Raw genomic sequence first — 12,436 nt, forward strand, 5'->3', positions numbered from 1 at the left:
AGGGACAAAATAGTTCACTGGAAAAGCCTTCAAGACAAGTATACCGTTTCTTTGTTATCAATTCCCCCAAAATAGTACCACGGGACTTACTACGGCTATACTGCTACTACTACTACTACTACTACTACTACTACTATTACTATTACTACTACTACTACTACTACTACTACTACTACTACTACTACTACTACTACTACTACTACCACTACTACTACCACTACTACTGATGATTCATTGATTGTGGGGTTTAACGCGCCGACGCAACGCAGGCGATGAGGCGCGCCGTAGTGGAGGGCTCCGGATTAATTTTGACCACCTGGGGATCTTTATCGTGCGCCGAAATCTCGTACACACGGGCGTTTTTGCTTTTCGCCTCCATCAGAAAAGCAGCCACCGCGGCCGGGAATCGAACCCGCGACCTCGTGCTACCACTACTACTACTACTACTACTACTAATACTACTACTACTACTACTACTACAACTACTACTACTACTACAGCAACAACTACTACTACTACTACTACTACTACTACTACTACTACTACTACTACTACTACTACTACTACTACTGCTGCTACTACTAATCCGATGTACTGTTAGCTCTTAGCCCGCAGCGCATTCTTAGTTCATGAGATAATTTCGTTTGGAGGTGCGGATAGTACCGCGTTGCACAATACCAAATATTGTTAGTGGGAAGCTGTCCGGGAGAAACCGGATTTTAACCGATTAACCGAGTTTTACCCGGCCACAACGGTACCTTAAACAGCATTGAAATAACGTCTTGTAAAACTGCCTTCTGCTATTGTTTATGCATAAGAACCACGCAATAAACTGAAACTTAACAGTGGCGTTAAGCAGTTTTCGTTTACCAATGTCGCAAGCCATGGCGCTTCGTATATGTATGGTTGCAGGCCCTTAGAATACAGAACATTTAAGTTGAATTTGCTCCTATAGCTTCCGCGAAAACCCTTTTATTTTCTTTGCGTCCCGGATAAGTTGAACTGGCTAGAGTGACGAGAACGGCAGCAAGGCTGAAACGTCGAAGTGATTAAACAGGGTCGACTGTTTTCCATTGTACATATACTGGAACTTCATAACAAGTCCGTTTTTTCGCGGTACTAAAAGCAGGCCGCCGCTGGTAAGCAAGGCTGGCGTAGCGCGGAGCAGACTCGGAAAACATTTGGCGGTACACACAGTTTTGCACCAATGTATTTTTTCTTAGTATTTTGAATGTTGATGATTCTGGCGTATGTAGATGCGCTCTCTCTCTCTCTCTCTCTCTTACAAACACACACATACACATACAAATGTGTTTTCAGCCTTGTCTTGCTTTTCTGGCACATGGACGTAACACGTATTGGCACGCATAAAAGACTTTAAACACATACGTACGTGTACACAGAGAGAAGTAGAAAACTCCACGAAATGAGCGTAAATGAAGTTCATGGAAAGTGAGCCGAGCAAAATCCATTCAAGTGGTCGGAAATGCCGTGAATAGCCGCAGGTCGCCGCGTCTTTGCCGTGAAAGCGCTTTTACAACCACCAACTGCGGTTACCGCGGCCTTTAACGTAAGCTCTTCGGGGTTGAAACGTTCATTAACGTTTCTTCTGAAGGTTCAAAAAAAAGCAAGAACTGCATGCCAAGGGCCAAGGAGCTTTTTTGGTAGAGGTGGCAGTGCATGCACACACACACACACACACACACACACATATATATATATATATATATATATATATATATATATATATATATATATATATATATATATATATATATATATATATATATATATATATATATATATATATATATATATATATATCATCACCAGCTTATCTACGCCCACTGCAGGGCAAAGGCCTCTCCCATTATTCTCCAATTACCTCGGTCCTGTGCCAATTGTGACCAATTTATCCCCGCAAGCTTCTTGATCTCATCTGCCCATCTAACTTTCTGCCGCCCCCTGCAACGCTTGCCTTCTCTAGGGATCCACTCTGTTACCCTTAATGATCAGCGGTTATCTTGCCTTCGCATTACATGCCCTGCCCACGTCCATTTCTTCTTCTTAATTTCTACTAATATGTCTTTAACACCAGTTTGCTCCCTGACCCACTCCGCTCTCTTCTTGTCCCTTAATGTTACACCTATCATTTTCCGCTCCATTTCCCGCTGAGTCGTTCTCAATTTAGGTTGAACCCTCTTAGTGAGCCTCCAAGTTTCTGCCCCGTAGGTGAGTACCGGTAAGATGCAGCTGTCATAAACTTTCTTCTTCAGCGACAATGGTAGGCTGCTATTCATTATCTGAGAATGTCTGCCATATGCACCCCACCCCATTCTGATCCTTCTAATTACCTCTGCCTCATGGTTGGGATCTGGGGTGACAACTTGGCCTAAGTGGATATATTCGCTTACCACTTGCACTGCCTCGCCATCTATCTCAAACTGCTGTGCTGTCCCGAGGTTATTGATCATTACTTTAGTTTTCTGCATATTAATTTTCAGGCCCACGGTTCTACTCTGTTCGCCCAGTGTGGAAAGCATGCTTTGCAATTCGTCCCCCGAGTTACTTAGCAAGGCAACGTCATCAGCAAATCTGAGGTTACTGAGGTATTCTCCATTAACCCTTACTCCCACCTGTTCCCAATCCAACGTTCTGAATACTTCTTGTAAGCATGTTGTGAATAACATTGGAGAGATTGTGTCTCCTTGTCTGACACCCTTCCTTATAGGTATTTTACTGCTCTCCCTATGGAGGATGATGGTAGCTGTAGACCCATTGTAGATATCCTCTAGTATTCTTACATAATGCTCATCTACCCCCTGGTTCCGTAATGCCTGAATGACTGCTAGGGTTTCGACCGAGTCAAATGCTTCCTCATAATCTATGAAGGCTATATATAGGGGTTCAGTATACTCAGCGCACTTCTCTATCACCTGATTGATCGTGTGAATATGGTCCATTGTTGAATAACCTTTACGGATCTGATCTGATTGTGGGGTTTAACGCGCCGACGCAACGCAGGCGATGAGGCGCGCCGTAGTGGAGGGCTCCGGATTAATTTTGACCACCTGGGGATCTTTATCGTGCGCCGAAATCTCGTACACGCGGGCGTTTTTGCTTTTCGCCTCCATCAGAAAAGCGGCCGCCGCGGCCGGGAATCGAACCCGCGACCTCGTGCTCAGCAGCGCAACGCCTTAGCCACTGAGCCACCGCGGCGGGTAATAACCTTTACGGAACCCTGCTTGTTCTTTAGGTTGACTGAAATCTAAGGTTGCAGAGATTCGGTTAGCGATTACCTTGGTGAATACCTTGTAGACGACTGACAGTAAGCTGATCGGCCTGTAATTTTTCAAGTCCTTCATGTCGCCTTTCTTATGGATTAGGATGATGTTCGCGTTCTTCCAAGATTCCGGTATCATTGCGGTCATTAGGAATTGCGTATACAGGTTTGCCAGTTTTTCATGTACAATTTCTCCGCCATCCTTCAAGAGGTCTGCTGTTATCTGATCCTCACCAGGTGCTTTGCCCCCTTTCATTTCTTTCAAAGCCTTCCTTACTTCTTCGGTCGTTACTGGTGGGATGTCTATCTCCTCTGAACTACTGTCTCGTTCGGCATTATCCTGTATGTCCCGGCTACTGTGCAGATCCCTATAGAACTCCTCGGCCACTGTGACTATTTTATCCCTATTTGTGATGACATTGCCTTGCTTATCCTTAAGTGCATACATCTGATTTTTCCCTACACCAAGACGTCTCTTCACTGCTTTCAGGCTACCTCCGTTCTTTACAGCGTATTCGATCCTCTCCATATTATACTTCCGTATGTTAGCTGTCTTACGCTTATTGATTAACTTCGAGAGCTCGGCTAGTTCTATTCTGTCAGCTGCGGTAGAGATTCTCATGGTTTGCCGTTTCCTGATTAGATCTTTCGTCTCCTGTGAAAGTTTGTCAGTATCCTGTCTAGCCATAGTGCCCCCGACTTCTACTGCACACTCCCTGATAATGCGTGTAAGGTTGTCGCTGGCTTCCTGTGTCGTAGGCTCGGCTTCCTCGTTAAGGGCGGAATATCGGTTCTGCAGCGCGATCCTGAATTCTTCTACTTTACGTCTTACTGTTAGCTCATTTATCGGCTTCTTTCGTACTAGCTTGTTGCGGTCCCTCCTCAAATCTAGCCTAATTCGAGATCTTACCATACGGTGGTCACTACACCTTACCCTTCCGAGCACTTCCACATCCTGCACGACGCCAGGGTTATCGCATAATATAAGGTCTATTTCATTTTTGTGCTCCCCATTCGGGCTCCTCCAGGTCCACTTCCGACTCTCCCGTTTACAGAAGAAGGTATTCATTATGCGTAGGTTATTCCGTTCTGCAAACTCAACTAGTAGGTCCCCCCTGCTATTTCTACAGCCCAGACCATAGTTCCCAACTGCCTTGTCTCCAGCCTGATTCTTGCCTACTTTAGCATTGAAGTCCCCCATAACTACGGTATACTGTGTTTTCACTTTAGCCATTGCCGATTCCACATCTTCATAGAAGCGGTCCACTACTTGGTCGTCGTGGCTGGATGTAGGCGCGTAGCCCTGCACCACCTTGAGCTTGTACCTCTTGTTGAGCCTAATTACAAGACCTGCTGCCCTTTCGTTAATGCAATAGTATTCATCTATGCTGCCAGCTATGCTTTTATTGACTAGAAATCCCACTCCCAGTTCTCTTCTGTCCTCTAGACCACGGTAACATAGGACGTGTCCATTTTTCAGCGCCGTAAAGGCTTCGCCTGCCCTCCTAACCTCGCTAAGCCCTATTACATCCCATTTAATGCCCTCTAATTCCTCGAACATCTCGAGACTTGCTTCGCTAGATAAGGTTCGCGCGTTAAACGTTGCCAGGTTCAGATTCCATTGGCGGCCTGTCCGGATCCAGGGATTCTTAGCACCCTCTGCTGCGTCACAGGTCTGACCGCCGCCGTGGTCAGTTGCTTCGCAGCCGCTGGGGACTGAGGGCCGAGGGTTAATTGGCGTATTCATGGGAGGTTGTGGCCGTTACTACACCAGGGTGGCCAATCCTGCTCAGGTGAGGGAGTGCATTACCGGCAATGGTCACCGGGGTCAGGCCGCACCCCAAGCCCCTTTGTGCAATTCCATCAATACGCGGATTTTTTTTTTAATCCGGTGGGAATTGTCCGGCACCGGGATTTGAACCACGGTCCTTCTGCACGCGAGGCGGGTGTTCTACCTCTACGCCATCGCTGCATCATATATATATATATATATATATATATATATATATATATATATATATATATATATATATATATGCTGTACACAGGCGGTTGTAACTCCTTTACATGCGCAAGTGAGCAATGCCATGGGTGATTTACGGTACGAACGATCCCCAGTGCTTCGCCCACTCGTCATGATTCACTTCGTAGAGATGCGGGAGGGACTTCGTCGTGGTGCGCACGTGTCAATGGTTGATGGCCCTGCATGTTATTCGACTCGAGGACATCTCCACATCCGTATGGGCGTACGGCGACAGCTGTTGATGGCCCGCGGCAACTGCGTCAAGGGAGCGCTTATAATTGCTGCGTTTATTAAGCAAGTCAGCTGGGAGGTTACATGTAACGAAACAGGAAGAAATGCAGTGCAGAATCCCCGTTTAGAACCCTGCTCTACTCCATGTCAGCCGAGTTCTGTGTCACGGAGCCTTGCATATATCTGGTTGCGAGAGGACTTTTGTTTGTCCTCACGTACGTTGGTCAAAAGTTTCTAGGCCATACCGAAGGTAATAGGCTTTCAAAATTCAAAACGGAAGCTTACTTTTTCAATGAGACTGAAATATTTTACGACAGGGAGCTTTTTTTTGTTATTGTCCCAAAATAGTTCGGTCACACTTTAGCGGTAAGCTTTTTCTGTGAATTGTATGCGCTGCCGAAATTTTCGGCGTGACATAGGAAAATGTGGCAAAGACTACGAGTGCGCATGTTTTGACGTATCGTCGTTATCAACGCCCACTCTTCAGTAAGACGGCGATCCCGTTCGAGACGGTGGTGGTATCTGGTGGTATGGTGGTGGTGGTCCACTCCTCACAAGGATCAGTGGCGGATGACCAGACAGCTAGAACACGAGAATGACACGTTATCGTCCCTCATGATTCCTATCTTCGCGATTCTTGATTTCCTCTCTTCGTGAGGGACATTGATGTTGTCATGCAGAACGAGATTTATGACCTCCCTCCCCAAAAAGAACGGTTCATGGCGGGTCATTCGCTCCTCGCGTTTCGTGAGAGGTGGATGGAAGGGGAGAACGGTGTGTGTCCGCTTCAGCCAGAACGTTCCCCAACATCCGTTTTATTATCCTGTTGGTCTTACCTATACAATCTGCAGTTCTCCCTTTATTTCGGTATATTGACCGTTTATAAGAAAATGACTTCACCAACATTAGCTTTAGGAAGTAAAGCCAATCGGAAAACGCATCCGTGCGTGGGGTGCGTAGCAGGAATAACGCGTATAGTTAAAGCAGTTTGGTTAGGAATTGTGAATAAAATTTTTAGAGGATGTTTTTACTCGTGATCGGACGCGGCGTTGTGATTGCAGAAGCAAAAAAACAATATTATTGCTCCCTGTCATTTATTGGTTATGCGTGCTTGTGTAGAGAGAAAACTCAAACAAAGGGCCGAACTGACGTCGCAGCTGACGTTTTCGATAGAACTAAGTGGAGAAAACGAACTTCGCAGTACATGACAAAGGGGGTTCGAATAGCCTTCCACAAAAACAAAAGGAAACCATTAAAAAAAACGCTACCATCTGTTTCGCATCCGCCTCCGTTTTAAATGCGGACGTCTGCGAGCGAATCTGCTTTGCATGTAGCTGCTAATGCTGAACTGAACAATTGTGTCTGTAAGCGAGCACGTTCTGGATGCCAGCCTTTTGTTGGCCTGTATGTAAATGCGCCGACAGGCTGCTCGGTGGAATTTAAGCCTCTTTTTTGTTTCATTTATTGGTTCTTGTCGTGTACGACTGTTATCTAAAAGACTGCCTCTGCTAGAGGCAATGAGATAAGCTACTGAAAACAACACTGGGTCTCGTAATCGGTTTGAGGGTGACAAAAAGGTAAATTTTACGTTTTTATTTAATGTAAACCTTCACAAATGTGTAGCAGCTACTGAAGTCGTGTGCTGCGTTATTAAGCCCAGCATACTCTGTAGGAACAATTTAGATACCAAAGCAAAATATGAAACAGATCGAAAAATCATCTTTAACGAAGCAAACTAACTTCTTCCCTTTGTTTTAAATTTGATAAGATGCCAAACTTTCTAGTCCAGGCCGGGCAATATATAGGAAAGGAAAAACGAGGTCGAACTAAAAAAGAATGCCCTTAATTTACACGGATGGAAACGTTTCCACTTTCCATGCAAAGTGTGTGTAGAAGAAAAGAGAAGAGAGTGCATACTTCACGCTACGCAACAACGCACTCCAGAACAGGAGAGATTTGCGTAACGGATTGCTTCATCTTAAAGCACCGGACTAGGGTAATTTGCGACGGAAGTTTATTCCAGGGAATCCATCTTGCTGCGGGCGATAGTTCCCAGGCTCTGCTTCGAAATCGAAGACCGTGTTCCCACTTAGGTGAGAAACGCGCGGCCAAAGTGGTGGGTACCTAGTTCTCCGAGAGGTAGTTTTCTTCGAATCACGATCGGAGCACGGAGAACTAGTGTGCGCCCTTTTGGTATCCGTTTGCTGCTGCTGGAAACACACGAGGAAAATCAAATATACGTAGGTATACCCACTATATATAATTTTATACTTCATAAAAATATCTATTTATATATGTATTTTTGATATGTAAGTATATATAGTATTTCATTATATAAATAATTACATCGGTATATTTTGTACACACCATATATATAAATAAATAAATATATATATATATATATATATATATATATATATATATATATCTATATATATATATATATATATATATATATATATATATATATATATATATATATATATATATATATATATATATATATATATATATATATATATATCAAGCAAATGTCACCGTCACCCCAGCCTATACCGACGGGTGTTCTCAGACGAGCAGGCTGAAGACGTGCACAAGGTATTCGGTCCACTCACCTGGTACAGGTCTGGGTGCGCGTTCTCCAGCTCCGAGCAGACGAGTCGAAGCCGCTGCGCGACGTCCGACGTCGGGTATCCGACGCTCAGGTTGCTGACGCTCTTGAGCCTCTGCAGGCCGAGCTTCTTCTGCAGCGCGCCGCACGCCTTGAGCTTGGCGCGCAGGTAGCGGCCGCACAGGCTCTTGGCCTGGTCGGCCACCTCCTGGGTGGTCACGGTGTACACCTTCCAGCCGATGGTGGTGGACAGCCGGTGGCTCACCACCTGGCCCACCTGGCTGAACTTGCGCCGGCGCGCATCCTCCCTCGCGTGTTCCACGGCCGCCGCGTATCCCGACAGAGACGGTCTCCGCTGGAGCTGCAGCGGCAGGCTGTACTTGCGGTCGCGTGGGCCCTGCGAGCCCGGCACCGTCAGCCGGTTCCCCACCGACGGGCTGTTGGGGGCGGACAGGTTGCTCACGCTGCCGTTTGGCGTCGGCAGTTGCAGGTGGTTGGCCATGTGAGCACTGCACTGCGGCGCGCGCACTCGCACCCGTACACGGACACACGCGCACACGCGACGGCGTCGCTCGGTACGCACGCGTGCGGCGAAGCGAGCGGAGGATGCACCACGACCACCGCACCCGTCGATAGCCTCGCGCGAACTGGATGCCGCTACCGGCGCGGCGGCCGCTGCCGCGACGTCGTTGTTGGCGTTCGCGGGCAGCTGACGGCGCTGCTGTTGCCGTCGCCGCCGCCGACGACGCTGGATCCGGCATCGGGCGGCCACGAGACCTGCTGCTGTCGCTCTCCCGTTGTTACTCGCGATCGCTGCTCGCACAGCGTGCTGTTGCGGTCCTCTCCCAACGTGCACGAAAAAGCGGCGGCTTTCCCGGCCTGTGGGGCCAGTGAGCGGGAGGGCGAAGATAGTACGGCGCAGCGTGCGGAAAGGTAGCGCGCCACTCAGTCGAGCCGATAAGTGCGTGCCGTGCAGCAGGGTCATCGTTCGTGTCCCGTACAGGTGCTGATTGGGGCCCCGGTTAGGAACTCCGGACGAAAATGGGACATTGGTGAGAGGCGGATGACCAGTTCCGCCGGTAAGGAGAAAGTGCCGCTTGCGAGGAGCGTATTGTTCGGATTCTACCACCCGAAGCCGCTTCTGGAAAAAGCTCACCCGATTTCGCCAACATCCGAACAAAGCCAAGGAACAGGCTGTGCAATGAGAAAGTGCCGTTGCTTGTTTTTGTTCAGGCGCAGCTGAATATTGCCACACAAATAATTGGTGAAAAGCGAAATGGGAGCTGAATATCAAACACCAAGAGTCCGCTTCTGTTCAATAGACGCTCACTTCGTGAAAGGCTGCGGCAAAAGGCTACAAGTGTTTTCTCATAATTTTCAAATTCTTGCAAAACAAAACCAGGAAAGGGTGCAACTTTCAAATTCATCGCAGTTATTTCAGAAGTAATTACTCTGGACTTGTTCAGTGTAGTGCAAAGTAAATTTTGCGCAACTTATAGCGGGGTCGAAAGCTTGCCGCCCGTGCAGTTTTAAGTTAAGTGCGTTTCTGAATAAGGTTGCAGAGCCATGGAAACAATTCCATTCAAATGTATTTGCAGTAACTCTTGACAACGAATTACACAAAAAGCTGTTAAGAGTTCTAAAAAGTATTTTGCGGTGTTTATATCCAAGTCGAATCATTGCTCTGTTCGAAATATCACGTCCCTGCAATGGTTTTACTGATTTCCTCACCGGTAGGAATTTTGAGCGAGAAAGCTGGGGATGGAAGCCTTTATGTTTTTCGGACTGCCGACATTTCCGAGAATTTCGCATTTGCAAGCAAGACGATGATGCATGGCGGATGAAGAATGGAAAGTCTGAGATTGTTCCGAGCTGTCGTGTCAGGGACTACAAAGAATTTGTTTCGACTGACTATCAATGAACGTGAAAGTCTGCAGGGAAACGACCGTCATTTATTTATTTATTTGCCCGGGGGGTTATATAAAAGAGAAAATATTTTTACAGAGAGAGGAAGGGAATATCGAGAAAGAAAAATGCAAGAAAAAAGATACAAATACGCAGAATATAAACCACCGCCAAACGCTGTGCCCAGAAGCCCGAAGCCATCCCAAGGCCCCCGATGCGCGGTTAATGTTTATACGTACGAGTGTGTGTGGTTTGAATTTCAGACTCTCTTGCGTGGTGCGTGACCAGGGTTCCAGATGGAGTCGTCCGACGCCCGGTCACTGCTACAGAACGTTCCGAGAAGTTTCGGGATCTCTCCGCAATTAAGCCATTCTAAATTTAATTTCATGGGGGAGTCCTCACCCTGAGAGTCGCCGACGTTTGTAAGGTGAATGGTACCGAATAAAACGTCTTTAAGGTATCCAGCAACACTGCCGATAAACGTTTTCAGTTTTTTCCCTGGTGCTTGGGAGGCCGATGAAAGCTATAGTTATTTGCAGCGCAGAGCAGCACTGTGTGGTTTCTGGGAAGGTGGTATACCCCTACTAGGAAATCTGGATATGGAAGCAAAGGCCGTTGATGTTACGGAGAAGGGAAAATCAAAAGAAAAATCGAAGGAATACCAAAATGATAAAAATGAAAATACTGCCCGGTATTCAAGGCCCTTTGTAGAAAGTCATCTATCCTCGCTGAGATGTATATTGTAGCGCCGCCGATGACCTTAAAGGAGCCATGAAGACAAAATACAAGTTGGATTTATTAGAAAGACTGCTTAGTCCGGATAACAATGATACCAATATCATCGCAATCTTCCAACAAATAACGGAGATATTAAAGAAAACGTGTGACGCAGTCGCGACCCCCTAGCCAATTTCCCGCAACTTTTGTATGACGTCACGGAAACTTGTTTATACGATTCGCGGCCGCCTAACTGACGTGTCGCGGCGACACATGACTGGACGTCTGTAATGGGGCCTCTAGTTCCATTTGACCGCATCACTTGAATGCTAACGTGCAGTTATTGCACTGAGAATTATGTTTTATTGCTGGCCCGTGTGACGTCATTCTTGCTCATAACACGTCACTGTGGCGCAAAATTTGAAAGGTTTTAAATACTTCTTGCTTTTTTTCGTTAAAAAACGTCTTTTGTGGCTGTAATGGAGCTGAGTGAGATACTGAATACTAGTTCTTTCAAATTAAACCAACTTGTATTTTCTCTTCATGGCTCCTTTAAGAGTACCTAAATAACGCGCTTTGCGCTGAGAGTAGGGAAAATGACATGGTCCAATCACGGCCGCTCTCCGGAAAGAGCGGCCGTGGTCCAATTATACGATCTAGTGCAATAAGGTCCCGAACGGAGGAATTCGATCTTCATAAAAAGACGTAACGGCGCGAACAAAACGGAACGGAGGAATACAAACACGTAGGACACAAACGGGCGCTGACTACCAACTGTTTATTTTTCCAGCGTACAAGCAAATTGACACCAAAAAGAACACAACGAAATTTCTAAGTTAAGAAGATACGGACGGCAAAAAAAAAATAACATTAACAATTCAACGCTATTGATTACAGGAATCCGTCGAGGAATTGGATATCTTTATCAAAGAGTGACAAGGATGGTGTGCTTATGCATTTGTCATTCGTTTTGTTAATGTAAAAAGCTACTATTACCTCCCTCTCGGTTTTATCTGAAGCTCAGGTAAAGAACTTTGTTTTTTCCAGCACTGGCTTACACCCGCATCTTTTACAATCGGCACTCATGCGACCACGTAAATTGCTGCGTGCTGCAAGATTGGGCTTTCTTGCCCGCTCATTGAATTAAGCATCGGCCCGTCTGCCCGATTTAGAAATACCGAAATTCAGTGGCACCAGGTAAACCAAGGTACTTATGCAATGTGTGAAACAGGTTGCATGTTTCCTTTTGTAATCTACCCGGACTTTGTTTTCCAGCAGAGGGCATACGTATGCTAACTCGCACGGGGCAGAAAACAGAACGTTCACCTCGCATGTTGCCGAAACCTTGTGGGAGATGCGGTGTAAGTATGGAATGACATGCCTATTGTTGCGTTCCTGCTGGGTTTTCGCTGTCTCCCCCTTTCCTTTACCGTTTTGCAAAAGACTTTTCACAAACATTTGTGACAAAAGACGCAGGGATTTAACTTAGCATTATTTAGCCGCGTGGTCTGGTTTCCTAAACCTTTCGTCTACTTTATGCTGACACGCCTTGACAAGAGCAGCTTGCCGACAATTTGTAGCTTTCCCCCTTTTGACCAACTTTAAATGGGCGCTATCAAAAGGCAGAAGGCTCTTTTTTGTTATCGGTTTGTGCATGTAACCGACA

General features: G+C 46.3%; 2 protein-coding genes across 2 annotated transcripts in view; both read right to left on the reverse strand.

Moving 5' to 3' along the window:
* LOC144169308 (bcl-2-related ovarian killer protein-like) overlaps positions 1 to 9,100 on the reverse strand; it is a gene marked incomplete in the record, with an annotated part of 167,083 nt that extends 157,983 nt beyond the window's left edge. Inside the window, 1 exon segment of the mRNA XM_077698395.1 lies at positions 8,153 to 9,100. Within this exon segment, the coding sequence (XP_077554521.1) occupies positions 8,153 to 8,650 (498 nt within the window).
* The window catches only part of Atp6ap2 (ATPase H(+)-transporting accessory protein 2), a 571,904-nt gene that overhangs the window by 295,145 nt on the left and 264,323 nt on the right, over positions 1 to 12,436 (reverse strand). The window lies entirely within an intron of this gene.

The sequence above is a fragment of the Haemaphysalis longicornis genome, unplaced genomic scaffold (genome assembly GCF_048455015.1).
Source record: "Haemaphysalis longicornis isolate Haplotype H1 unplaced genomic scaffold, Haemaphysalis longicornis Haplotype H1 scaffold_2, whole genome shotgun sequence".
Taxonomy (NCBI): Eukaryota; Metazoa; Arthropoda; class Arachnida; order Ixodida; family Ixodidae; genus Haemaphysalis; species Haemaphysalis longicornis.